The 24,932-nt window shown below is 39.0% G+C and overlaps 1 protein-coding gene across 4 annotated transcripts in view; it reads right to left on the bottom strand.

Annotated features, from left to right (window-relative positions):
• Positions 1-1,283: 1,283 nt before the first annotated feature.
• The window catches only part of Dtwd2 (DTW motif tRNA-uridine aminocarboxypropyltransferase 2), a 99,159-nt gene continuing 75,510 nt past the window's right edge, over positions 1,284-24,932 (bottom strand). For 2 of the 4 annotated variants that reach the window (XM_087593100.1, XM_087593098.1), the window contains one exon: positions 1,284-2,898. In XM_087593100.1, the coding sequence (XP_087449226.1) occupies positions 2,748-2,898 (151 nt within the window). In that variant the 3' untranslated portion in view covers positions 1,284-2,747. 4 annotated transcript variants of the gene reach the window in all.

Genomic DNA, 24,932 nt, shown 5'->3' on the forward strand with positions numbered 1-24,932 from the left:
TTGCTATCCTGTGTTGTCTAGCAGGTAGCCTTCATTGACCCCTGTATCCCAAGATTCTCCAGGATATGTGCTATAATGAGATTTGGAGGTACTGTTAAAGGCTTTTTCTTCAAGTAATGATTATGTGGTTCCTGTCCTTGAGTCTATGTATGTAGTGAATTATACCTACTGGTTTACGTATGAGTTACCAGTACATTTCTGGGATGAAGTTGACTTCATCCTGGTCAGTGTATAGAAATATAACTTTCTGTCCTCCTTTCCTTACCATCCCCTTCTCCATCAGCTATCAAGATCTCCGGCTTACCTGCTCTACTGTTTTCTCTCTCTAACCCTAGTGATCGGTCTCTTGATTCCCACTAAGTTTAAATTACTTTATCAAAAAATCAAGAATTTAGAAAGCAAGCTATGTGCCTGCAGTGACAGTATCCTGCAATCCCTAGCCATACCAGACTCCCTCATACCCTGCTCATATCCACACATAAGTAATCTCCCTTTTCTCAAAGTCAGGCTGCCTTTCCTAACGTAATAATCTTCCACTTTCCTCAAAACATGGCCTGCAAATGGTACTGTACTAATGGTTCATTGACCTATGTCCAAGTCACAGCCAGCTGCCTGTGTTACACTGCTTATCAGAGTGGTTACTCACTTAGCCAGGAGGCCTTTGGGGCTTGAGGATAAAAGAATGCAGGTTTCTTCTTTTCTTGACCATAAGACTTCTAACATGATCCCACAGCACTGGTATGCACTCTGAGGAGGAGCTGGGCTCCTCTGCCCTATCTGCTTGCTCTGCACATGTAGGCTGCACATTTCAGATATCCACCTTAAACTGAAGTTTTGAAAAATGCCATTTAAGTGCCTGTGGAGCTCAGTAAAACACTCCTTTCTTCTCTTTTTCTTTATTTAAAGCTTCAGTGGCATACTACCTTAGGGTCCAATTTCTTCTACAAATCTAAACTTCTGTGTTTCTGGATTTGCCTCATCTCTGTGTGCTGCTGAACTCCTGACTTTACATATCACTCACCATTCCCTGTAGCCATTTCCTGAAGCTCTTTGGATTCACAGATGCAGCAAAGTGCCAAGTATCTCCAATCTGCCATCCCTCTTATATCTAGATATATCTTCTTGAAGAAAGTATGTAGCCAAGTAATGAACTTTAAGCATTTAAGTATTCAGTATGTTTAAAATATAAACATGATTCTAAATTGTAAATACAAATTAATGTGTGGAACTATAAATAGTATCATTTGTCAGATTGTTCTTAAAGAGCAATCCCAAAACTCAAAGGAGTTTATAAAGTTTATTTCCAACATAAAAAATTATGATAGTTTTATCTCATTCCTTAAGAAGCCATTATACATTATACTATTTTTTCATTATTACACAAATAATCAATTGCTACTAGACATTTAGGTTATAAAAGACCAACTTATTTTTAAATGCAAATATAAGTCAGCAATTGAAGACAAACCTAAATTTTAATATTTTTCCATAATTTGCTACATATTTGTTAGCATTCTAATTGGGACCAGCCAAGCTGATCTGAGCCAATAGTAAACAAATGGGCATAAAAATAATCAGAAACTGGTGTGTTCATGCCACACAGAGAAGTATTTATCAAAATCACCACAAAAATGCATGCTTGGTTTTCCCTTCCACTCTCACACTGGATTCAGGAAACTTGAATAATCGTGAATAACAGTCAAAATGAAACGTCTTGATCTTGCCAAAGTGTATGCTTAACTGTAAATTTTGTATAAATATATAAATTCTCTTATTCTTTACAAAATATTAGTAAATATTCTAATAAGGTGAGGGAATCGATCTTTCACATTGAAAGTTTTTTCTCTTTAAAAAATGTAAATAGAGCTAATAGAAATGATAGCTGTATTATAATTTACTTCAGTCATTTTCATGTAGAAACTTCATCAAAAACTTCTTACCACCAGTTAACTTGTTCAATGGACACTGAAAACCTGAAGTTATGCACAGCATCTCCCATTGAGAATACAGGCTATTTCAAAATTAGATGGAGTCCTCAGGAATTCAGCCACTAAGAGAAGATGTAAGTCCCACTGCGTGGATTCGCTGAGTCCAGGAGAACCCTGAAGGGTAAAGTTTTCCTGTTCTTTTCTCCTCCTGAATAACACACACAGCCCTCTGTGTCACTACGTCACACTCTGAATTTCATTCACTGGGCTGAAGCATTAGTGTCATGGCTATACCCCATCACTAACCTACACCCACCTATGTATAAACACTGACGGGAACATGTTCCCAGACAAAATTTTCTTCATTTTACGAACAACAGGTCCTTAGTCTAGACTAACAAGTAACCCTTTTTTGAATAGACCTTTTAAAAAATGTATTGGAAGCACATGTTTAAAAGCGGATCCAGTATCTGGACAAAGGTGGCACATGCTGTTTATCCCAGAACTTGGGAGGCAGAAGCAGCCAGATCTCTGAGTTTGAGGCAAGCCTGGTCTACAGGCTACACAGAGAAACCTTGTCTTGAAAAATCAAAAAGAAAAATAAAACAAAAACAGAGACAGCGTGAAACCGCTTCTCGGTCAGTGGGGTGAACCATTAGATGCTGTGGAGCAGACCTCGTCCTTCAGCACTAGGGTGGGCCAGCGTTCCTCCTTCTTCAGAGTAAAAGTCAGAACTGGGAAGATGGAACACAGTCTTGTCAGCCAATGACAGGAAAACCAGCACGCAGGGACAAGTGTGCTAAATTTTGACACTGTTGATTAACAGCTCCATCTTCCTGAGTTTGCGTTTGTTCTTTGGCATAGGCTTGGGATATAATCCATTCTTGAGAAGATACTCCTTGCTGAGGCGAACCTGAGCACCATGCTGAAGCTGGAAAGAACACAGAGCCTGAAGAGGGCGAAGCAGAGTCTGTTGAGAAAAAAAGACACTAAAAATGTATTGTTGGCAACTTGTATGCTATCTACATCTTTCTTTCAAAAACAGCCACTTATGTGCCCTTTTTAATTATTTTCTTTAACTGTGAAGAGAAATGGCTATTCTAACACTTCATACTGAATTTCTAAATTATCAGATTGTACTAAAAGGCTTTATACTGATTTTTAATATAGGCAATAGAGTCTGAATTAAGTTTTATATCTAATTTATTTAAATTAAATTAGAATTTGACATTACAAGAATTTAATCTGTTAACAAGATGATTAAAGGAGACATTTAGATATGAAGATGGGCACATCAAACTGGTTGACTTTCAATCACTAGTTACTAGATCTCACTGATACAGACAATTCCAGGATGGCAGTAAAGTCTTCCTCACAGTGGTCCATGGATGAGAAATGGGTGCCAGAGCTGGGTATAGCTCATTTGACATACTGTATAATTTTACATCAAATCCCTGCAGAGCCAGGCATGGACAATACTAGGGTGTGAATTGGATATACATGTAAGTTAGTCTGGTAGTGAAGGCTGCCATACAATACATGTCATGATCAAAGGTTAAAGCAAAATTGTATAGTATTTTAAATACATTTTTGGATCAGATTCTTTGGATGTAAGGCTCCTTGTCAAAACCATTTAAATAATAATAGCACAGGTTTTGGTTGAAAAGACCATTAAAGAATCATTTTTAAGAAGGGATAAACTAATAGAAAATGTTCAAAGTATCTGTGTGGAAACAATATCCCCCACATATACAAAACACATGGTAGAAGGGGCTTTGCTTTACAACGAAGGCAGTCTCTGTAATGCTTCTTCCTACCCATTATTTTTATCTTTATTAATAAAATCCAAATTGCATTCATGAAGGCACTGTGCCCATCTACTAATAAAACAAGGAGTAGCGACAGGTAAATAAAAGTCTCATGGAATGAGGCTTTCAGAAGCACTGAAAGCCAACAAATTTAGGCAGCATACGTTTCTGCCCTCTCCTGTCAAAAACATGATTGTTAGAGGTGGGACAATTATCATGATCAGTCAGCAATAATCATGAAGATTAAAACTAAACACAAAGGATGATGGTCCTAGAAGCATGTGCCTTTGTGTTTATTTATGTGTGTAGGTGTTTTGTCTACATGAGTATCTATGTACCCACAGGGCAGAAAGATGCCATTAGATCCCCTGGGATCAGGTCCAGACAGTTATGAGCTGTTGTATAAGTGCTGGAAATAAAAGCTGGGTGCTCTGGGAGAATATCCATGCTCTTAACCGTTCAATCATCTCTCCAGCCTGAAAATCTGTTTTTTTTTTTTTTTCCTGGAACTGAGGACCAAACCCAGGGCCTTGTGCTTGCTAAGCAAGCACTCTACCACTGAGCTAAATCCCCAACCCCGAAAATCTGGGTTCTTAACATCCTTTCCAAGCTCCATTCATAACTTAAGACTGCCCACTTCAGCATGTTGTATTTAGAGAATAAGTTTAAAAAATTTTTTGATTTAATCACTGCCTCTGTTTTTATATGGTGTCACACATAGCCCTTATTGATACAGACCAATAAAGAAATAGACAAATTGTCTTAGTTTTTTTACTTAGTATTTTACTGCTGTAAATACACACTATGACCAAGGCAACTCTTATAAGGACAACATTTAACTGGAGCTGGCTTACAGGTTCAGAGGTTTAGTCCATTATCTGAGCATGGCAGCACCCAGGTACGCATGGTACAGGAGGAGCTGAGACTTCTACTAGCTTCTGAAAGCTGCTAGGAGAAGACTGGCTTCCAGGCAGCTAGGATGAGGGTCTTAAAGCCCACGCCCACAGTGACACAACAACATGACCTACAACATGACACCTATTCCAACAAGGTCACACCTTCCTGGACCAAGCATATTCCAACCAACACATTCCATTCTCTGGCCCTGATAGGCTTGTTCAAACACATGAGTTTATGGGGACCATACTCATCTATAGCAAAATGCAAAATACATTATTTAATCCAACTTCAAAAGTACCCCTAGTCTATAGCACTCTCAACAATGTTAAAAGTCCCAAATTCAAAGGCTCTTCTGAGATTAATGCAGTCTCTTAACTATAATCCCATATAAAGTCAAAAATACTGGACCAAAGTAAGTCAGAAAACCATCTAGGCAAATTCCAAACTCCACATCTTTATGGCCAGTGTCAAAGAGTTCTTCAGACCTCCAACTCCTTTCGTCCTTGTTGACTGCTGTTGGCAGATCTAGCCTTCGTTAAGTGGGGTTGGTTCCACTCCCACTTAGCAGCTTTTCTCAGCAGGTATCCCAGAGTTCTGGCATCTCTAACATCTTGGGATATCCAACAACTTTGGGATCAAGACAACTTTGACTTTCAACTTCACAGTTCCTTGTTCCAATATCTGGAATCTACACACGATCTTCTAGGCTTCTCAAAAGGGCTTCAGTCACTTCTCCAGCTCTCCATGCTGTAGCACTCTAGGCTCTGGTTGACTCTACGCCATTGCTGTTGCTGTTCCTGGTGATCATCCCATAATACTGACATCTCTAATAGGCTGGAGTCTTTCTCTGCAACTAGGCTTCACCAATGGCCTCTTATAGGCTCCCATTATGGTGCTAAGCCTCAACTTCTTTGCAAGAATCCTTCAGTTCTAGGCCATCAACTGCAACTGAGGCTGCACCTTCATCAATGCCCTTCCCTGACTTCTTACACTGCCCAGCCTCAGTTGCTCTCATTGACCCCTTCATGCCTTCCAAACCAGTAGCACCTGGGTGACTCTTACACATTACCAAGTCCAACTGCAGCAGGAGGTTTAAACACAGTTTCTTTGTGCTCTCAGAAAACACTTCCCAGAAGATTTCACCTCAGTGATGCTGGTCTCTTCTTTATCACCACTAATTTCTTAGCTCCAGCTAACCAGCATCAATTGTCACTGTAGCCCTTCAATTCTTGACTCTAAAGTCAGAGCCACATGGCTGAAGTTGCAGAGCTCTGCTCTTTGCTGGGGCTGGAGCATGGTGCCCCTTATTCTATTACCAGCTTTCTGTTTTCTGACTCCTAAGCCTGGCTGCCTTAAAACTTGTTCTGTAGACTGACCTTGGACTAAGAGATCTGCATGGTTCTTTCTCCTGTATGCTGGATTTAAAGGCCATATCATCACACCTGGACTTAAGCTTTTCTTCAACTAGAACTTGCTCTGGTCCCAGACTGACCTTGAACTCAGGGATCTTCTTGTCTTTGTCTCCTGAGATTAAAGGTGTGCAGCACCATACCTGGGCCTGAGCTTTTTCATGGCCACTATCCCTCAAGGTCTGGAACAACAGCCTGTCTTCCAGCCTCAAGATCTGGATCACAAGTGTGCCATCCATTTCTAGGTTATAGTTTATTCCAGATTAAAAGTCCAAATGAAAACAATAACCAGGTAAATACACATAACATGACGCAACTATTCCTTGTTCAATTGCAAGCTTAAGCAATAAGCTTAGCTGGGTGGGATCTTGCCTTGAAATCACCACCCCCTTGGTCTGTTTATCTCCTTAAACACAGGATTTGGCTCCATTTCACGTCCTGGTGCCCCTTTGATACTTAAACTATATATTTTGTATTCTTTCTATCTAGGCTTGCTATGCTTGATCAGAATGCTCTTCATGAGACTAAACCAGAAAACAAAATCTGTGCTGGGCTATTTTGAGACTTCCTTTGTCTATGCAATCAAGATAAATCTCTTTACCCTAGCTTCGGTAGACTCTTCAGACAATTATCAAAAAGCAGCCACATTCTTCTCCAAAATACTACAAAAACAGTGACCACATACTGAAGTTCTTATCCACTGAAACCTCTTAGACCAGGTACGCACAATTCAAATCACCCTCAACACCAATGTCTTCCCTATTCCTACGTGGATGGCTCACTAAGCCTCACTTAAAGCATTCCACTGCTTCCAAAGTCACAAAATCCTCATTCCTCCAAACAAAAGTATGGTCAGGCCTATCACAGCAATATTCTACTCCTGGTTTTACTGCTGTGAACTATGACCAAGGCAGCTATTCTAAGGACAACATTTAATTTGGGCTGGCTTGCAGGTTCAGAGGTTCTTAGTGCGTTATCATCAAGTCTGAAACATGGCAGCAACCAGGCATGCATGGTGCAGGAAGAGCTGAGAGTTCTAGCCACTAGGAGAAGACTAGCTTCCAGGCTACTGGGAGGGTCTTAAAGCCCATGCCCAGAGCGACACACTTCCTCCAATAAGGCCACACCTACTCCAACAAGGCAATACCTCCCAACAATGCCACTCCCTGGACTAAACATATTCAAGCCACCATGCAAACATTTTAGACACCTCTACACAGCATTAGTGCACACTTTACTATTGCAAAACACCCATTAGGTATGTTTTCATTATTTCTTTCATAAGAAAGACAGGAAAGGAAGTAGAGAAATGTATGTATGTTACTTAATAGGCAACCCCATGTACAGACTGGATGATAAAACGCCAGGTCTGTCGGAAACATGAACAAGACTGTAAACAAATAGAAGCAACTGAAAAGTCTCTTCATCTTCTGACGTCCATTAGGCTTTTCATAGACAGATGATGCCAATGCTCTTTATGGCCAAATACCTCCAACTTTGATATCCAAAGATAAGACTATCAAATTTAGAAAGAACTAAACCAGATCCCCATTTCATCTCTGTGGTGGCCACTAATAATAAAGTCATCTTTTGTCTTGGTAAAAAATCAGTTCACATTTTTTTATCCCGTTAGAAGTTAGCCATGATCACTGTCCTACTTAGATTTTATTGTCAACCTGACACAGTCTAGATTCATCAACTGAAGAACTGTCCAGGTCAGACTGCCTGTGCTGGGTTGTCTTGACTGTTAATTGCTATTGGAGGTGCCAGCCCACTGCGGGTGATAGCACGGTCTGGGCAGGGGATGCTGAAGTGTGTAAGAAAGCTTGTTAAGTTTACGACTGACAGTGTGAGAGCCAGCAAAGAGGCGCTCCTCCATGGCCTCTGCTTCGATCCCTACTTGAGTTCTGCCCTGATCCCCTCAGTGATGACTGCCATCTTTAAGTTGAACTCTCTAAGTTGCTTTTGTTCAGAGTAACTTATCAGAGCAACATAATTAATGAAATATGACTTACTTAATGAAATATGACCTCAAGTGCTGTATGTCATCTTTGGGTGGAAGCATTACAAGTGAAGCAGAATTTACTATTTTTCGTGCCTTGTCTTTATGCCAGTGAAATGACTTTGAGGTAGAGCAGAGGTTCTCTGAGCACTCCCCACTAGACAAGCAGCATGGGGAGAGACAAAATTATACCATTTTAATTTACTGTAGCCGACCTTAATGATACTATCGCATACTAGTTATGTGCTTCAAGATAAGTAAATAAGGTCCACCTAATACAGTTATCATAATAAACAGTAAGATGCCATACTGGACCCCAACAATTACAGTGTTGAAACTTCTACTTGATGTTCAATAAATGATAGTGCTTCTATATAAAGAAAAATTACCAGCTTGGGTGAGAGTACATAAGAAAAATCCTATTTATAAAACACATGTGTTTCAAAATGTTTACTTGGGGTAAATGAGTGTAATGTGAATCCTTTTGTCTCCATGTGTGTGGCCATTCTTAGCAATCACGGATGCTGAACAGAGCTAAGGTCCTTAAATTTACATGCAGCTAAAAGCTTTTTTCACTTCTCTCTTTGAAATTCTGTAAGGTAAAACTTCCCACATAAAAGAAGACCTTGAAACAAAAATAAACCAGAAGGTGAAGGCCCTGTTGTGAATATTGTAGTAGACTAATAAACTCATCAGGTTGTAATCTAAACTTCTATAGATCCACAGTCAAATCTGAGAGGCACAAGAGAGACAAAGGTGCTTGTACTGACAATATATCTCACTCAAGAGTAGGGTAATTTTTTTTTAGTAATGGAGAAATATTAAGGAAAGTTCTCTCATAAGTTTAAAGGGAAAAACAAGTACAAAGAAAGATTATGCCATCTGCCCCAGGAAGCCATACTGACAATAGGTGGTAAAGTCAAATCCAAACTGACTTAAGAGCCTGTTCTGTGTTCCTTCCTGGACTCCTACAGTCTCTCACTTCCTGCTACTTCCTGTGCTTGGAAGCTGCTCTAGCATAAAGAATGGGTATGAACTGAAGACTGAAAATCAATGTTATATCAATTCTGTTAATTCTTAGAAGTCTGATGTCTATGGAATGAAGGCATACAATAATTTGCTGTTTTCCAATAGTTTCTCAAGGTTTTCTAGTAGAAATACACCATAGCTTTTCTCCCAGGAAAGAAAGAAATACACCCTTTGTCATAAAAGACAGCAACTGTGTTCCAGAAAGAAGTGTGCTACTTATTTTTTGTAACTAATTTTTAATAGATTGACCTTAAGGTTCACTTTCCAATAAAATAACTTATACTATAAATTGGGAGAAAATTTTTTTCTATAATAAGTAACTTAAGACATTTCATTACACATATGTCCCCTTCATACTATGACCAATCATATTAGAATTACCTAAGTCATGAGTATGACTGTGAGACATTGTTTCTCTATTCCTGGCCACTGTGATTTGATTATCCCCGAAGGCTGAAGTAAACAGAATAAAGATTCGAGGTCCTCACTGTTATGATGAAAGTTTATGTTCAATCCATCGTCCGTTAGGAGGAACATGTGCAATCCCACCACATGTATGTCAGCCACTGCTACTCTCAGATGCTATGCCTATGACCTAGTTATCTAAGTCTTCTGTACTTATGATAAGGATTCCTCTTTTATTTTAAGATATCATATCATAAACCATGACAGCTAACTTAGCAGAAATCAATGTCAGCTCCTTGTCATCCAGGAATGTTTCTGGTTTCATCAAGAAAAAAAATAGTGAACAAATGTAAATAAAGTAACACAGACAGAGGAAGGCAATGGTAAAGAAGAAAGGGACGTGTCTGGGCCATCCTGATCATTCAAAGCTCAGACCTAGGATTGCTGTTATTCTCAAAGACAACGTGGGGGAATTAAACTGTTTAGCTGAAACAGTCTATGCACACATCCAGAGAAAGCCTTGTCATGAAACACAACTTCCATCAAAAGAAGAGAGCCTCCAACTCTCAGTCTCTATAGCTCAGGGCCCTGGAGAGGCAAAGCACTTACTCTTGGTTCCCTTCACTCATCAACTGTTCTGCTCCCGGAGGTCTCTTTGTTAATTTCCTTCAAGGTTAATGTCTCTGTGGCTTCCAGCTACTCTACACTAGGTTGTATTCATGGCTAAAGTTTTATTCATGGGTAAAGCATTGTCGCAGAGCAGTAAAGACACTTTACAATGAGAGAAAGGAGAGGCAAGAAGAGTGTTGTATGTGCATGCATGCATGTGTGTACCTGGGTTGGAGCATGTGTGTTGGAGGGGTTATCAACTTCATTTGTTTATAACTGTCATCCTCTGACTTTTTTGTCCTGAGTAAGAAATAATCATTCTCTTATTTTTCATAACCCACCTTAAAATTGTTTATGATACTTTCCTTTTGCTTTAAGTGCAAAGTTTCTAATAATGTCCCAAAAAGTTGAGAATCTACTAAGCTCACTGAAATGGTATTCTCTGCTGAAGATTATTACTTATATATGTAAAAAAAATCATTAGAATTTTATGGGAATTCAATATAATGCTGATTATAGGTTTTATATCCTTTTTATATTCTATGGGCATTTCTATCCATACAAGTACCTATTTTATACTCTAAGCAAGTTTTATAAAGTAAAGAGAATGTTAGCAGATCTCCTCAAATAATGGCACCAATGCAAACAAGTAATGTTGCTGGAGAATGTTCTTTTAATTAAAAAGAAAAGAATTGATCACTAGAGAATACAAACTACTACAAAAAGAAGTAAGAAATAGTAAAGGAAAAATCCAGCCCAAAACCTCTATTGAATGCTGGGCTACTTAGCATATTAAAAATGCTGTTTGCACAGCTTAGTGGAAATATTTAAATAATGCAATCTGGAATGCTAAACTAACACAGTAAAATACCAGAGGGGAAGAAGATTACAAAAGCCCATAAATATCTACTGCAGATATACTCCACTTGTCATTTGACTTACACAATTTACAATTATGCATGTCTAAATTTGCTCAACAAAAGCTAGCCTAAGCTAGCCTACTTTAAACCTCTGGCTCTCACATACCTCCTGTATGCAACTGTTCTTCTCCAAGACAGAGAGAGCAGCAGCAGCACATTCCAGGGTAGAAAGGCACCTGTTGGTTGGCTGCATCCGAATCACATACTGACTACAAATGCTCGTTTTTAACTGCACCTAGAACCAAAAGCAAAGTCATAAAATCTAATTTTCATCTTAAATTTAGAATTATGAAATCTATATTTTAAATACTGTTCAGCTTCCTCCTAAAATTGCAACTTTAGAAATACTGGGCATATTAGTACCTTTGCACACATCTTTAGGTTACTATTGAACAGCAGAAGAGTCCAGCTACAAAAAAGATATCTGAGAAAGAAGGCTACCCATAATTCATACAAACTTCTACATACGCTCCAGTAAGGACAAGCACGCATTTCACATGGGAAAGTGCTCAAGTGACCCAATGAGTAGCTTAAAACAGGAACAAAACTCACATGAGACTAAGGATACATACAGCTCAGTGTCAGCCCTTAGTGGGCATGCAGGAAGCCCTCAACTCAATCCTGAGTACTGTCATCTCCTTATCTCCCCCGCAGAAAACTGACACCATTATATCCAAATACAGAGGCCCACAGTCAAAGAATATACAGAAGAACGTGGAAAACCTCAGAACACCCAGTCCTAAATGACATGTCTCCATCAAATCTCTCCCCTCAGAGGTCAGGGAGCCTGTGGAAGATGAGGCAGAAAGAGTGTAGAAGTCAGAGGGTACAGAGAACAGCAAGAAAACAAGGCCTTGTAAATCAACAGGATGAATACACATATGAACTCAGACTGAGGTAGCATGTATGGTGCCTGCATGAGTCTGAACCAGTTAGGGTCCTAGAGCTAAAAGAAGCTGACACATGGCCTCACCGCTAACCCAGAAGTTTTCTCCAATTGATAACCATTTGTAAATGAAAGTTTAGTTTTCCCCAAGGGAGAAGGATTTGATGAATACATCTTGTTTAAGGCAGTGTTCCAAGGTCTCTCACTCTCTGCATTGAGTGGCTATGGGTCTTTAATTATTCTCATCTACTGCAGGAAGATGCTTCTCTGATGATACCTGAGCAATGCATTGACCTACGGTATAGCAGAATGTAATTAGGAATCATTTTATTGCTACATTCCTTCAGCAGAACAGTGGTACTTGGTATTCCTTTAGGTTCCTGACCTATCCAGTATCAGGTTCTTGGTCATCTGAGCACTGTTAAGGATGGGTTCCACCTCATGGGTGGCCTTTAAATCCAATGACATATTGATTATGCCCACAAGCTTTGTGCCACTGTTATACCAATATATCTTGCAGGAATGTCATTCTTAATCGGTCACAGGTTTTGTAGCTGGATTGGTGGTTACTTTTCTCCTTTGCCAGTGTGCCAAGTACCGTTCAGCACCATGAAGACTACTCTCTAGGTGAGAACGTTCTACATAGGTACCAGCTCCAGTGTTCAATTCGTTAATTAGTATAGATGTTGTCTTCAGTAACTGGACCCTGTCAACGGTTAACTGGAGAGCAACCAGTTGTCTTGGCAATAGCTTATGTTGTTTGGGGCCCCTTTGGCCAACAACTCAATGAGACGTAACCCATTCCTAGTGCTGGGAGCTTCATGGTGATAAGAGATATTCAGGTGGCGTTCCATCTGCCCAGTTATTTGCTTACTTCATTTAGATAACCTTCATACATACATATACTTCAATCAGGTTTTCATACAACCTCTCTGATGGCCCTTAGTTTTAGCTGTTCTTTCTTATATTCCCTCCCTCATCTCTTTCTTAGCTTCCCCTTTCTTTCTAATTCTCCCATTCCAGCACACCCTCCGTATCCATCCAAAATTAATTATTCTATTTCCCCTTCCTAGGGAGATCTATCCTTCCCTCCCTCCCCAGACCCTTACTCTACACCTAACCTCTGAGGATTAAAGTTTGCTTATCAAAGACTTAGCAGCCAACACCAACATATAAGAAATATATACCATATTTGTCCTTCTGAGTGTAGGTTATCCCACTCAATAATTTTTTTCTATCTCCAACCATTTGCCCGCAAATTTTACTTTTTATAGGATTTTTAAATTGTGTTTATTTATTTATTTACACTACAGATTTTATTCCCCTCCTGGCCCACCCTACAACTGCTCCACATCCCATTCCTCCTCCCCACCCCCACCCTGTCTCCATGAGAACTTTACACCCCACCTCACCCTCTGCACCAGACCTCCAAACTCCCTGGGGCCTCCAGTCTCTTGAGGGTTAGGAGAATCTTCTCTGACTGAACCCAGACCCAGGAGTCCTCTGCTGTATGTGTGTTGGGGGCCTCATATCAGCTGGTATATGCTGCCTGGTTGGTGACTCAGTATCTGACAGGTCTCGGGGTCCAGGTTATTTGAGACTGCTGGTCCTCCTACAGAGTTGCCCTCCTCAGCTTCTTCCAGCTTTCCCCTAATTCAACCAGAGGGGTCACCAGCTTCTGCCCATTAGTTGGGTGCACATATATGCATCTGACTCTTTCAGCTGCTTGTTGGGTCTTTGGAGGACAGTCATGATAGATCCCTTTTTGTGAACGCCCCATAGCCTCAGTAATGATGTCAAGTCTTGGGACTCCCCTTGAGCTGGATCCCACTTTGGACCTGTCACTGAACCTTCTTTTCCTCAGGCTCTTCTCCATTTCCATGCCTACAAATTTTATGATTCTTTTTTTTAACCTCTGAGTAATATTTCATTGTGTATAAATATTTTCTCTATCTACTAATCCATTGATGGATATCTAAGCTGTTTCTAATTTCTGGCTATAAGGAATAGAGCAGCAATGAATATGGTTGGGCAAGTGTCTCTGTAGTATGATCAAGTGCCCTTTGGGTGTATGCCCAAAAGTAGAATGGCTAGATCTTGGAGTAGAACAATTCTTAGCTTCTGGAGGAAACAATGCACCGATTTATAGTGGTGTATACATTTTACTCCCACCAGAAGTGGATGAGTGTTTCCCTAACTCTGCATCCTCACCAGCATGAGTGGCATTTATTTTATTGTTTTTGGTGTTATTCAGATGGGTGTAAGGTGAAATCTCAAAGCAGTTTTGGTTTACATTTCCCTGATGACTAAGGATGCTGAATGCTTCTTTAAATGTTTCTCAGTCATTTGTGTTTCTTCTTTTAAGAATTCTCTGTTTAGATCTGTACTCAATTTCTTGGTCTCCAGCTTTTTTAGTTCTTTATATATTTTGAGTATTAGCCTTATGTCAGATGTGTAGTTCGTAAAAAAAAAAATCTTTCCCCATTCTGTAGCCTACCACTTTGTCTGAATGATGGGGTTCTTTACTGTAGAGAAGCTTTGTAGTTTCTTGATGTTCCATTTATTGTTCTTAATGCCTGAGCCATCGGTGTTCTGTTCAGAAAGTCTTTCTCTTGTATTATTAAAGAATCAAAAGCTACATTTAAAGTTTTTTTCTACCAACCCAATCATTTTTATTTTGCTTTCTGGATGATCCATTTAAAAGTCCAGGTCACTGCTTATATAATACAATACCAGAAAGCACAGAAATATTATATTATAATGAACTTAAATTTCATTTGAGTGTAAACATGTATGGAAAATAAGAAATGACCAAGTAGAGAGAGAGAGAGAGAGAGAGAGAGAGAGAGAGAGTGTGTGTGTGTGTGTGTGTGTGTGTCTAAAATATAACAGTAACTGGAACTCGAGAAAGATCAGAAGACACAGGACACATCCACAGCAGCTACCTGAGGTATAACTCTAAGAACTGGGAAACAGATCAATAAAGTCTTTAGTATATTTTTTTTATTTTTTTAAGCCTACCTCCTCCCTTGAGTATATTTCTTAAACACATATTTTATTAACCAACTTTTAGACTAAGATGACCTAGAAATTATTAAGTCTCATTATTTACTTGATTTTATTTTTTGTCCTTTAGGTGAAAAATAGTTTAAAGTAGTATCTATGAGGACCTCCTTACAGGCAAATTTAAGCACACTTCAAATCTAAAATACAAAAGGAGCATTCAAAACTTACTAGAAACTATTTTTTAAATCTAGTCCTTTTCCCCAAACTGAGCAATATTAGCAAAATTGATGATGGTGTAACTAAACAAATTGTTTTTAATATCAAAATACAATTTTAAAACACCACAGACAATACTGGTGGCAAAGCTGAAACAAAATCAAAACAAACATGTTTTTCATAACCTAATACTCAGTTCTAGCTGATGCATTATAGGAAAAATTGAACAGTGTTATGTCCCTAGTGATTATAAGGCTCACTTATAAAAATCCCCTTAATTGCTAAGTTCTAAAAACGTGTTCATTCCCTTGATAAACTTATGAAAAACACAGAGTAGTCATCTTCTTGGGTACCAAGTTTTTTACCTTTTTTACCAAAGTTTACCTTGGAAACTTTTTTTCTTTTTTTTCGGAGCTGAGGACCGAACCCAGGGCCTTGCGCTTACGAGGCAAGCGCTCTACCACTGAGCTATATCCCCAACCCCCCTTGGAAACTTTTATTCCAGGTATATAGTGTTTGAAAAGTCATTCAGTGACAACTGACTGCTACAATGCTAATGTTTTTATTTCTTGAACTAATATAACTATAACATTGCCCCCTTTCCTCTTTTAACCCCCCACCACCATGTGTACCTTGGTTGTTCTGTTGTGTGTGTTTTCAAAGCTGGTCACTTGGTACTGGATATCCATTTGGTGTGCTCTCTGTTGAGAAAGACGATCTCTCCCTTTCTCCCACTCTCCGCATTCCATGGTTGCCTGCAGCTCTTGTGCAGGGTGGAGGCCCTGTGATACTGCCCCTGTCCCTGACCACTTTGGCACGTCCACTGACACCATCCTTACCCCGGTCGCGTTTAGGCAGTCATGTAGGTGAGACTTCATGGGTGTCACTTCTAATATTCCTCACAACAAACTCCCTGTCCCACTAACGCCTACTATCTTTCCACTCCCACTTCTGCAACAATCCCTGAGCTGTATTTCAGATGTAGAGACTAGGCGACAAAACTCTGCATCTTTATGTGTTCTGATTTTCTATAATGATCTCCATCTGTTGCAAATAAATGTGTCCTTAATTATGGGTGAAAAATTATCTGTCAGTATAAAGACAAATATTTGGAGTGTAGTTAGGGACTGTGCTCTTTTGGGAGGTGATGGTTGTAGGTTCTCCAAGATCCATGACTTTGCTAGTGCTAATGTAAATTTAACTATAGTCCTTTCATCCTCAAAGTATTCATATCTCAAAAGCTTATCACGCACTCATTCTTGACTATTTAGAGTTTCTGCAATACATCTGAATCTGAATTTGAACTTAAGAATAAACATTCCTTTACTACTTCAATATAGGCCAGAAGTATTGATCACTTTAAAACAGATGCTATAACACTGATAAAACATAAAATGGTCTAATTTTATCTCAGAGATTCAGACTAAACCTCTAGAAAATGGAAATGATAAATTTTTAATTTTTCTATAAATTATAGAATATAACCTATCTGCTTTTGGTTCAATAAATTTTAAAAGAGTCACTTTCAAGTTGACTTGGGACATACATACTTAGCAAGAATACCAAAAAGTAGCTAGAAATGTCATGGCTTTATATGGGCTGCTTTTGTGCATGTGCCTACATGAAGGCACGTGTGTGTGTGTGTGTGTGTGTGTGTGTGTGTGTGTGTGTGTGTATGCATGTGTGTAATATGTTTTCATATATGTTCTCAGAGAGAAATATATGGGCCACAAAAGCAAAATACCTTAAAGTATTATATTTTATAATAAATATCAGTAAAAGTTAAGAACTGCAAAGACTACCTGCATGTTTATATAACAATTATAAGCAACAATGAAATTTATTAGTAACTTCCAAAAGCTATGAAACATAATTTAGTGTCATCCTTCTCCAGATTTAGCTCATCTAAATTTCTTCCATTTATATTCAGGGTATTTCTCAAATTATACAAAAAAAATCCCAATTCTTTAAAAATTACTAGGGCTGGGGATTTAGCTCAGTGGTAGAGCGCTTACCTAGGAAGCGCAAGGCCCTGGGTTCGGTCCCCAGCTCCAAAAAAAAAGAACCAAAAAAAAAAAAATTACTAGTAATATGGCAGGATATTAGAAAGTCAAGTATTCTTGCCATCTGTTCATACTGTGCACTCCTCATCTTTTCATAAGCAGAGACAGTTTTATCCACCATGCCCCATAATTGAGGTACATAATCATAAAGCTGCCTAACTAAGCCAAGCATGCCTGTCATGCAAACAGCTCCTTTTTCTGAATTAATTGTGTCCACTGGACCAATTTAATACAGCACTTCTCTGGGACGACTTTGCCAACTGTGACAGCTGTTGCATGGAGTCTACAGTGCATACACTGCTGCGCACAGCCTACTCTCATTGTGGTTATGCAGAACATTTCTGAATAATGTACTCCAAAAAACTTATAGTTAGAGGTTTACATATCACCAGAAAATAATATGATTCTCTAAAGTTACAGTCACTGATTCAAAACAAATACCAACATCTCATTAGTAGGCCCTTTCATATATGACTGCAACTTACAAGCTACTTGGAAACAAGGCATGAGTATCTAATAAATATACAAATGAACTAACAAAATGGCTTACTAAGTAATAGATGGCACTTTCTCCCAAGCCCAATAATCTGTGTTTGATCCCCAGGGCCTCAGGACATGGTAAAGGGAAGAAACCAACCTCTACATACACATAGTGACACATGTAATGTATACCCACACACACATTAAAAATTACCCCACAAATTTTACATAAACAAAAACACAAAGCAATCAAGCTCAGTACTAATGAAAAATCATTGTCATAATATAAACCATAAAAATGGAGCAAACTGGCCTTCATTAAAGTTAAAAACATGTTCTTCAAAGCTAACATTAATAAATGCAAAGCAAGGTGGAAACTGAAATAAATATTTGTGATACATAAATCTGACAAGGACTTTTTAGATATATTTTAAAAGTCTTGCATCTCAACAATAAAAACTGTCCCCAGGAAAGGACAAACACCTGAAGAAACTCAAATGATGAAACTCAAAAGGATGCTGGCATCACTGATCATAAGGGGACACAAATGCAAATTATGCAATGAGGTACAAGCTACTATGGTTAGAATGACAAAAAAAGAAGAATAAAGTTAAAAGGGACAAAGTCCCCTTGTAGACATTCAAATGAAAGCATGTGACCCGAAAGAATGTTCAAAGTGCCCTCATTTGTCCTTCCTACAGCCTGAGAAACATACTACCGCACTATCAAACATTCCTTTCCTACTTTGCTCTCTTAACTAAATCCTCCGTGCTGATACAGAAACAAGCTCGAGCCTGTCTCACTTGGAGAAAGTAACAACCCCACACAGGGCTCTCACAGCTCCACCAGCCTCTACTCCTTTCCTTTTCTCTCCAAACTACTCATGTCAGGGTTCGCCATTAGCTCCTGTTGAATTGCCCCTTAAGCCAGACAGTCTGGTTTCCATCTCTGCCCTCCTTTAAAGCCTGTCTTACTAAGAGCAGCACGGCTCTAACCCTGCACTATCCCAGCACTAACCTTGTCCTCCCTGTAGCTGATCTGACAGCAGTGTTCACGGGGAATGAAGCCATATCTACTGCTCTGCTGTAGACGGCAGACTCCCTCATTTCCTTCTATCCAGAAGGCTCCAAGGTCAGTCTCTTTGTAGTATATGTTCCTACAGTAAATACTCCGGTTCCTCAAGCCTCCCCCCCCTCCCCCCGATCTTAAATATATTCTCCCTCTCGCTCTCCCCATCCCCCACCCTCTCCCCTTCCCTTTTTCTCTCTTAACTAGAGCTGAGCTGAGGGCTGAACCCAGGGCCTCATACTTGCTAGGCAAGTGCTCTACCACTAAGCTAAATCCCCAACCTTCTCCTTCTCTCTCTTTATTTTAATCTATGTCCTCATTCTAGATAATAATACTCCTACCTCATTCAACTATCTATCTGGAAATGACTGGCAGATCTGAACCACCCCTTCAAAGTGAAAACAGAGAATGTATTGCTTTAAAGAGATTCTGAATTATCAACGTCATAAGAATAGTACAGAAAATCTGAATGAAAACATTATGTACAAACAATTATATGTCTACTTAGTAGTTTAGGATTTCCATAATGAATGGCATACACAAATAAAGAGCATTAAGAATCTCAATGTCAGTACACACTAATGTGGAAAAGGAGGGAGTAGGAATTCCCTAAGGAGTATAATTAAAGGGTTCTACCCAAAGCTGGTGACCAAAACAACTACTTTTTTTATCTGAAAAGGGGTATTATTTTAACTTTTAATTGAAAATAGATTCTTCTCTCATACAATATATCCAGACCACAGTCTTCCCTCCTTCCCAGCTCCATTCACACTTTCCCCAAAACTTCTTATTACAAGGTAATAATAAGGTAGCACCAAGACAGTAGTCAACCAAAATCATTCTACCTAGTGACAAGGAGAGGTAAGAGTTAAAGGCTGTCAGCCCACTGTGCTACTGTGAAACAAGTGGTAGGAGTACCAGGATCCAATGTGTAAGAGCAAAACCTAAAACACTAGTGACTTAAGGCAAGGTCTTGGTCCCATTACGGTAAACAGACTGTGAACTCAGACCTAAAGGCTAAAAAGAATTCATTTAGACAGAGTATTAAAATAAAGAAACATGGATTCAAACAAGAGTTTTGTGGTTTTCCTTAGATTTTCAAAAACAAACCTAATATCATTCATTCAACCTCCATTGCAAGCCAAGTGTATATAGCATCCTGCTAACTCAACCAAGACAAAGTAAAAAGACAATGGAAGGAAGGAAGGAAGGAAGGAAGGAAGGAAGGAAGGAAGGAAGGAAGGAAGGAAGGAAGGAAGCAAATTCACTATCCAAACAGAGATGGACACATAGCTGTCCCTAAAAGCCAGAGGAATCTAGGAAAGATTAAGACCAGCAGAGAGATTTGAAGTCAGTAGACCCCTATTCTCATTTCTTTCTTCTTTTCTCAAGCTTGCTAATTCATAAGGGCATGAAATCATTAGTATTTATACTTCAGTTTTTATTTACATAAAACAAAATGTATCCAAAATTATTTTCTAACAGGTAATACCTCCATAAAGTTATCACTTATAAATACTAAAATGTTGTGGTTTACCCTGAAGTTATCTGTATTTTGGTACTAATTCCACTGCCCCTAGGACAGCTGCCTAGTCACATACTCAGGAATCAGGTGACTTGATCAGAACCTTTTCCCCACTGAATTTGTGAAGTACAGGTGAGGGGCAGGTACAGGATAGAAGGAGGCCTGTCATTGGAGGAGAAGGAAGGATGGGCGGGAGAGAAGTCTGAAGGAAGAGAAGAGAGAGGAGGAGAGAGGAGAGGGAGAGAGGGGCTGAGAAGCTGTGACAGGACAAGATGGCAGGTGACGTTAAGATTCCGCTCTGTGTATTTACAGGTTGTTATTAATGTTCTCAAGGGATGGATAGTACCGGGCTTTGTATGTTTAAGTGGGCAATTATATCTTACCAATTGGATCTAAGATTATTGTGTTGTGTGTCCTTTTATGTGAGGGTTTGAGTGTAGGAAAGTGTGCGGCTGGGCTGGGTTTCCGCCAAGATATCTAGCAGATATCTTGGGGCACCGAGGTGTAGACCCAGCGGGGTAAAAGACCAACATTACCGTTTTATTTTTATATTCTTACAACAACACTAAAATATAAACACAAGTATTAAATATAAACAAATAACACTTACATAGGGGCACTGAATGAATCTGTACATGAGAAGATCAAATTATTCCTAGATAAGATTTGAAGATTCCCCAGGCTTCAGAGGGAAGGACTATAAGGTCTCTCAGGAGCTGCAATGGAGTGAGTAAACAAGAAATCCTTCTCCTAATATGTGGGAAATGTTTCTATATTAAGTAAGATTAATCTCTAGTCACAGACTAGAACCTGTAATATGCTCTACAGATAGAAGTCTTTCCCCCATAGTTCTTCTAGGAAACAAGAGGTAGAGTGCATCTTAGCCCTCAGCTTCATGTGCTGGCCAGATTTTTGTTTCCAAATAAAATATGAACCTGAGAAGGTTGAGACTAAAGAGGGAGAACAACAGACACTCTATAATGAGTATATAATCAATGCACTGCTTATCTTAGAAATACCAGAGCAAGGAAAGGATGTTATGTATTAATAAGACAACCAAAGATATATGCACATAGAACAATTCAAAGAATAAAAGCATGTTTCTTAAGATTTGAAAAAGATAGTTGGAGAAGAAATGAAAGAAATTACAGTTAGGTCCAAAAAGGACATCAAAAAGGTAGTGTCCTAAATGGAAGGGGGCTCTAAGTAAGCAGAAGGATTGTTATTGGGTAAACAGAAGCCTGAAAGTGGGTAGGCTTCTTTATTAGAATGAAAATCACAATGTCCCTCCCTTATCCACATAATGGTCAACTGCCTCAGGCAAGGACATCTAGTTCCTGGTCAATCTGAATAGCCTGTATTAGCTCAAAGACATCAACCTTGCTGACATATAAAATCTGCTTGCTTTTCTACCATTTTGCTGTTCTCTCTGACCCCTACCACACCCCAGTAAACAGTCTGATTCCTTAATAAACCTTTCTTTCTACTCATGGAGTAGCACATTTCAGTGGTTTCACTGTGTTCTCACTTATAATAACCAGCTTACATACAATGTACATACATGCAAAAATAGGGAATTCAGTACAATTTTTCTTTCTAATAAAAAATAAGGTAGTCCGAGATATAAAATAAAAATAAAAATGATCTGTCTAGTTATCTGACTTCTTATCTAGCATTTAAGGTGCTAATATTGCATAAGCTACAGGCCTCCATTCCAACCAACAGCCAGTCTACCTTCCAGTTATACTTGCCGGTGTACCAGGTATTTGCAGAAACTAGCTTGGCCTTCTAGTCCAGGCCAAAAAAGATGAATATTTCAATGTAAGCTCTGTCAACAGCACACGGAACTGTGACTGGACTGTGAGATAGTGTAAACCAGCTGGTGCTTTCTTTGAGACATTAAGGTTTCAGTGAAGTCAGTGAAATACAGTGTTCTAAGAGTCCCCACAACTACCCAAAGTTTCTGTGACTTGCCAGGACTAAAAAACACCCAAAGTCAAAGTTATGACTAAGAATTAGTACACCAAAAGAAACAAAAACAAAAGCAACAGAAAGACCCAGGGGTCTGATCCCAGTGAAAGCACGCATGAGATGAGGTTCCTAGAGACCTCTAGCAGTAAGGATAATGGTGACAGCACAGGATGCACATAAATTCTGCAGCAGTGAATTCTAACAGTATGTGCAGTGTTGGTTACAGGAGAAGCTTCTCAGAAATAGCATCTACAGTTTTCACTGGAGGCTAGTCATGTAGGCACCTTCTTCCTCATACATGGCAATGTCAGATCCCCAGAGTAAAGCTGGTGTACATCTTATAGTCCACTGTGTGCACTAGCAGTTAGAGCACAGGCACTGCTCACCTCTGGAGAACGTCCATCAGTGCATGTTACTGAGCAGTCTCAGTTCTGCTGTGTCAGCTGCTCTCTGTGCAGGCAGCAACAGGCAAATGAGATAACTATCACTAACACAGACACTGGTAAGAACATCTGGGCACAGCCAACCACAGAACAGCATTTGTAACACTCCTGTGAGAAAATTCGATGCAATTCACGGAAACCAGTATCAAATTAAAAAGTGTAAATAATATTCTTTTTGAAATATGCATCACTATAGGAAACCTCAGAGTAAGATTAATGTTGGAAAATTAATTCTTAATTGTAGTCTCTTAGGTGAATCTTGATACATGCTATTTACATGCTACTAATAAAATATTACACAATTTGAAAGGTAATTGTTTAATAGCCAGACACACACCTGCCATCACAATGCTCAGCCTACCAGGCCCACAGTAATGAAGCCAGACGACAAAGGACCTGGAGTAAATCGGTTTTGCCCTTGTTTAGATCAGGTGTCTTGTGACAGAAACACAAAAGCAACTAACTCAATAGTGAATAATAAATTAATTTAAGCATAATTTAAATGACTATAGAAAATGCAATTATGAAACAAATTGTAATTCTAATTATACGGATGTTACATAATATAATAATTTAATGATTATAAATTTAATGAAAACAAAAATAACATGACCAACATGAACTGCCATTTGGGCGGCTAAATATAGATTATTTTTTCTTACTCTGTAAGAAGATAAAAAGCAAGAGAGCATTTAAAAGGTACAAGGCAAGCTCAGCAGAAGTGCATCCCTGTAATCCGAGCACTCAGGATACAAAGGCAGATAGATATATGAGTTTGAGGTCAGCCTGGTCTACAGAGTGAGTTCCAGGACAGCCAGGGCTAACACTGAAAAAAAAAAAAAACCTGTCTCAGGGGTTGTGGATTTAGCTCAGTGGTAGAGCGTTTGCCTAGGAAGCGCAAGGCCCTGGGTTCGGTCCCCAGCTCCGGGAAAAAAAAAAAAAAAAAACCTGTCTCAAAAATACAACAACAACAAAAAGTGTGTGTGTGGGGGGGGGGGTGTGTGTGGGTGTGTGCCCGCGCGTGGGTGTATAATACATAAACTCTATTATTATGCCTTTTGTTTTTATGTTTAAGGCTTGGCTCTATCTTCAAGTCTAACTTCTAATTAGATACAGAAATGTTTATGGTGGTTTGGTAGCCTTTATGGTTTTATTTTTGAACATGTTCCACAGAATTCCTATACTAGAAATAATTCTCACTGTGCCAGTACTAGAAATGGGACCAAATTGGCTAATGGGATCTGGTAAGACAGTATCATTATAACTAAATAAAATCCGGCAATAAAAAAGCTAAAGGAGTAGGTTTTCACCCTCTTGATCTTGCTTCACTTCCTCATTCTAACACAAAAGGCAGGCACAGTCTTGGAATGAAAATTGCCAAACCTACTGGAAAACTGTTATTGGACTTTTCAATCCCAATTAATTGTAACAAGCCAATTTCTGTTTTTACCCATTACTCTGTCTGTGGTGTTCCCTTTAGCAACACAAATGAGCAGTTATACCAGTATCAGTGTATTAACACTTGTAAAGAATTTTGTGAGGCTGAATCTCAGTGGTCCAATGCAAATAAATAAATATTTATTAAACACAGCTCAGTAAGACCACAGTTCCACTTCTCATGGATTTAGTAATCTACCAGCCAAAAAATAAAATGAAATGTAAACATAAAAAATTCAAAAAAGTGACTAAAAAAATATGTCACAGGACTGTTAAGGAAAGTTCCTCCCAGGAGTCTAGCCATAGGTAGATAGATATTAGTAAAATATTCATGTAATTAATACCCACAAACAGCATTCAGACAGACCCACAGTATAAATGATCTAAAGCTATACTGTATAGAAATGCCAGTTATACTGTTTGTCAGACATGACTATCACTTTCCAATATTTATGCTCATACTTCCTTTAAAATCAGAAATAAATTGAGGAAATATCACACCTTAATTTGCAATTTACTACTAGTCTAATTAAAGATTATAAACTCAACCATATGGGAAAACTTCTATTCTGCTTAACGGACATTACATTAAAATGACTCCTCATGCCTTATTGCTATCCCTATACACTGGTGCATCTTTCAACACTCATCAGAGAAAATCTTACAGTAGAAGAACCAAGGCCCACAACAGCTCAACATGCAAATAAAAAACTTCAGAATGCTCAGTTCTAAAGGTGATGTCTCCCCTCAGGCTCAGGGAGGCTGAGGCTGTAGAAAATGACCTGCTACAGAGCTGAGGAAAGACTGCAGGACTGGACTTAGAGGCA

This window comes from Rattus norvegicus, chromosome 18 (assembly GCF_021556685.1).
Source record: "Rattus norvegicus strain SHRSP/BbbUtx chromosome 18, alternate assembly SHRSP_T2T, whole genome shotgun sequence".
Classification (NCBI taxonomy): domain Eukaryota; kingdom Metazoa; phylum Chordata; class Mammalia; order Rodentia; family Muridae; genus Rattus; species Rattus norvegicus.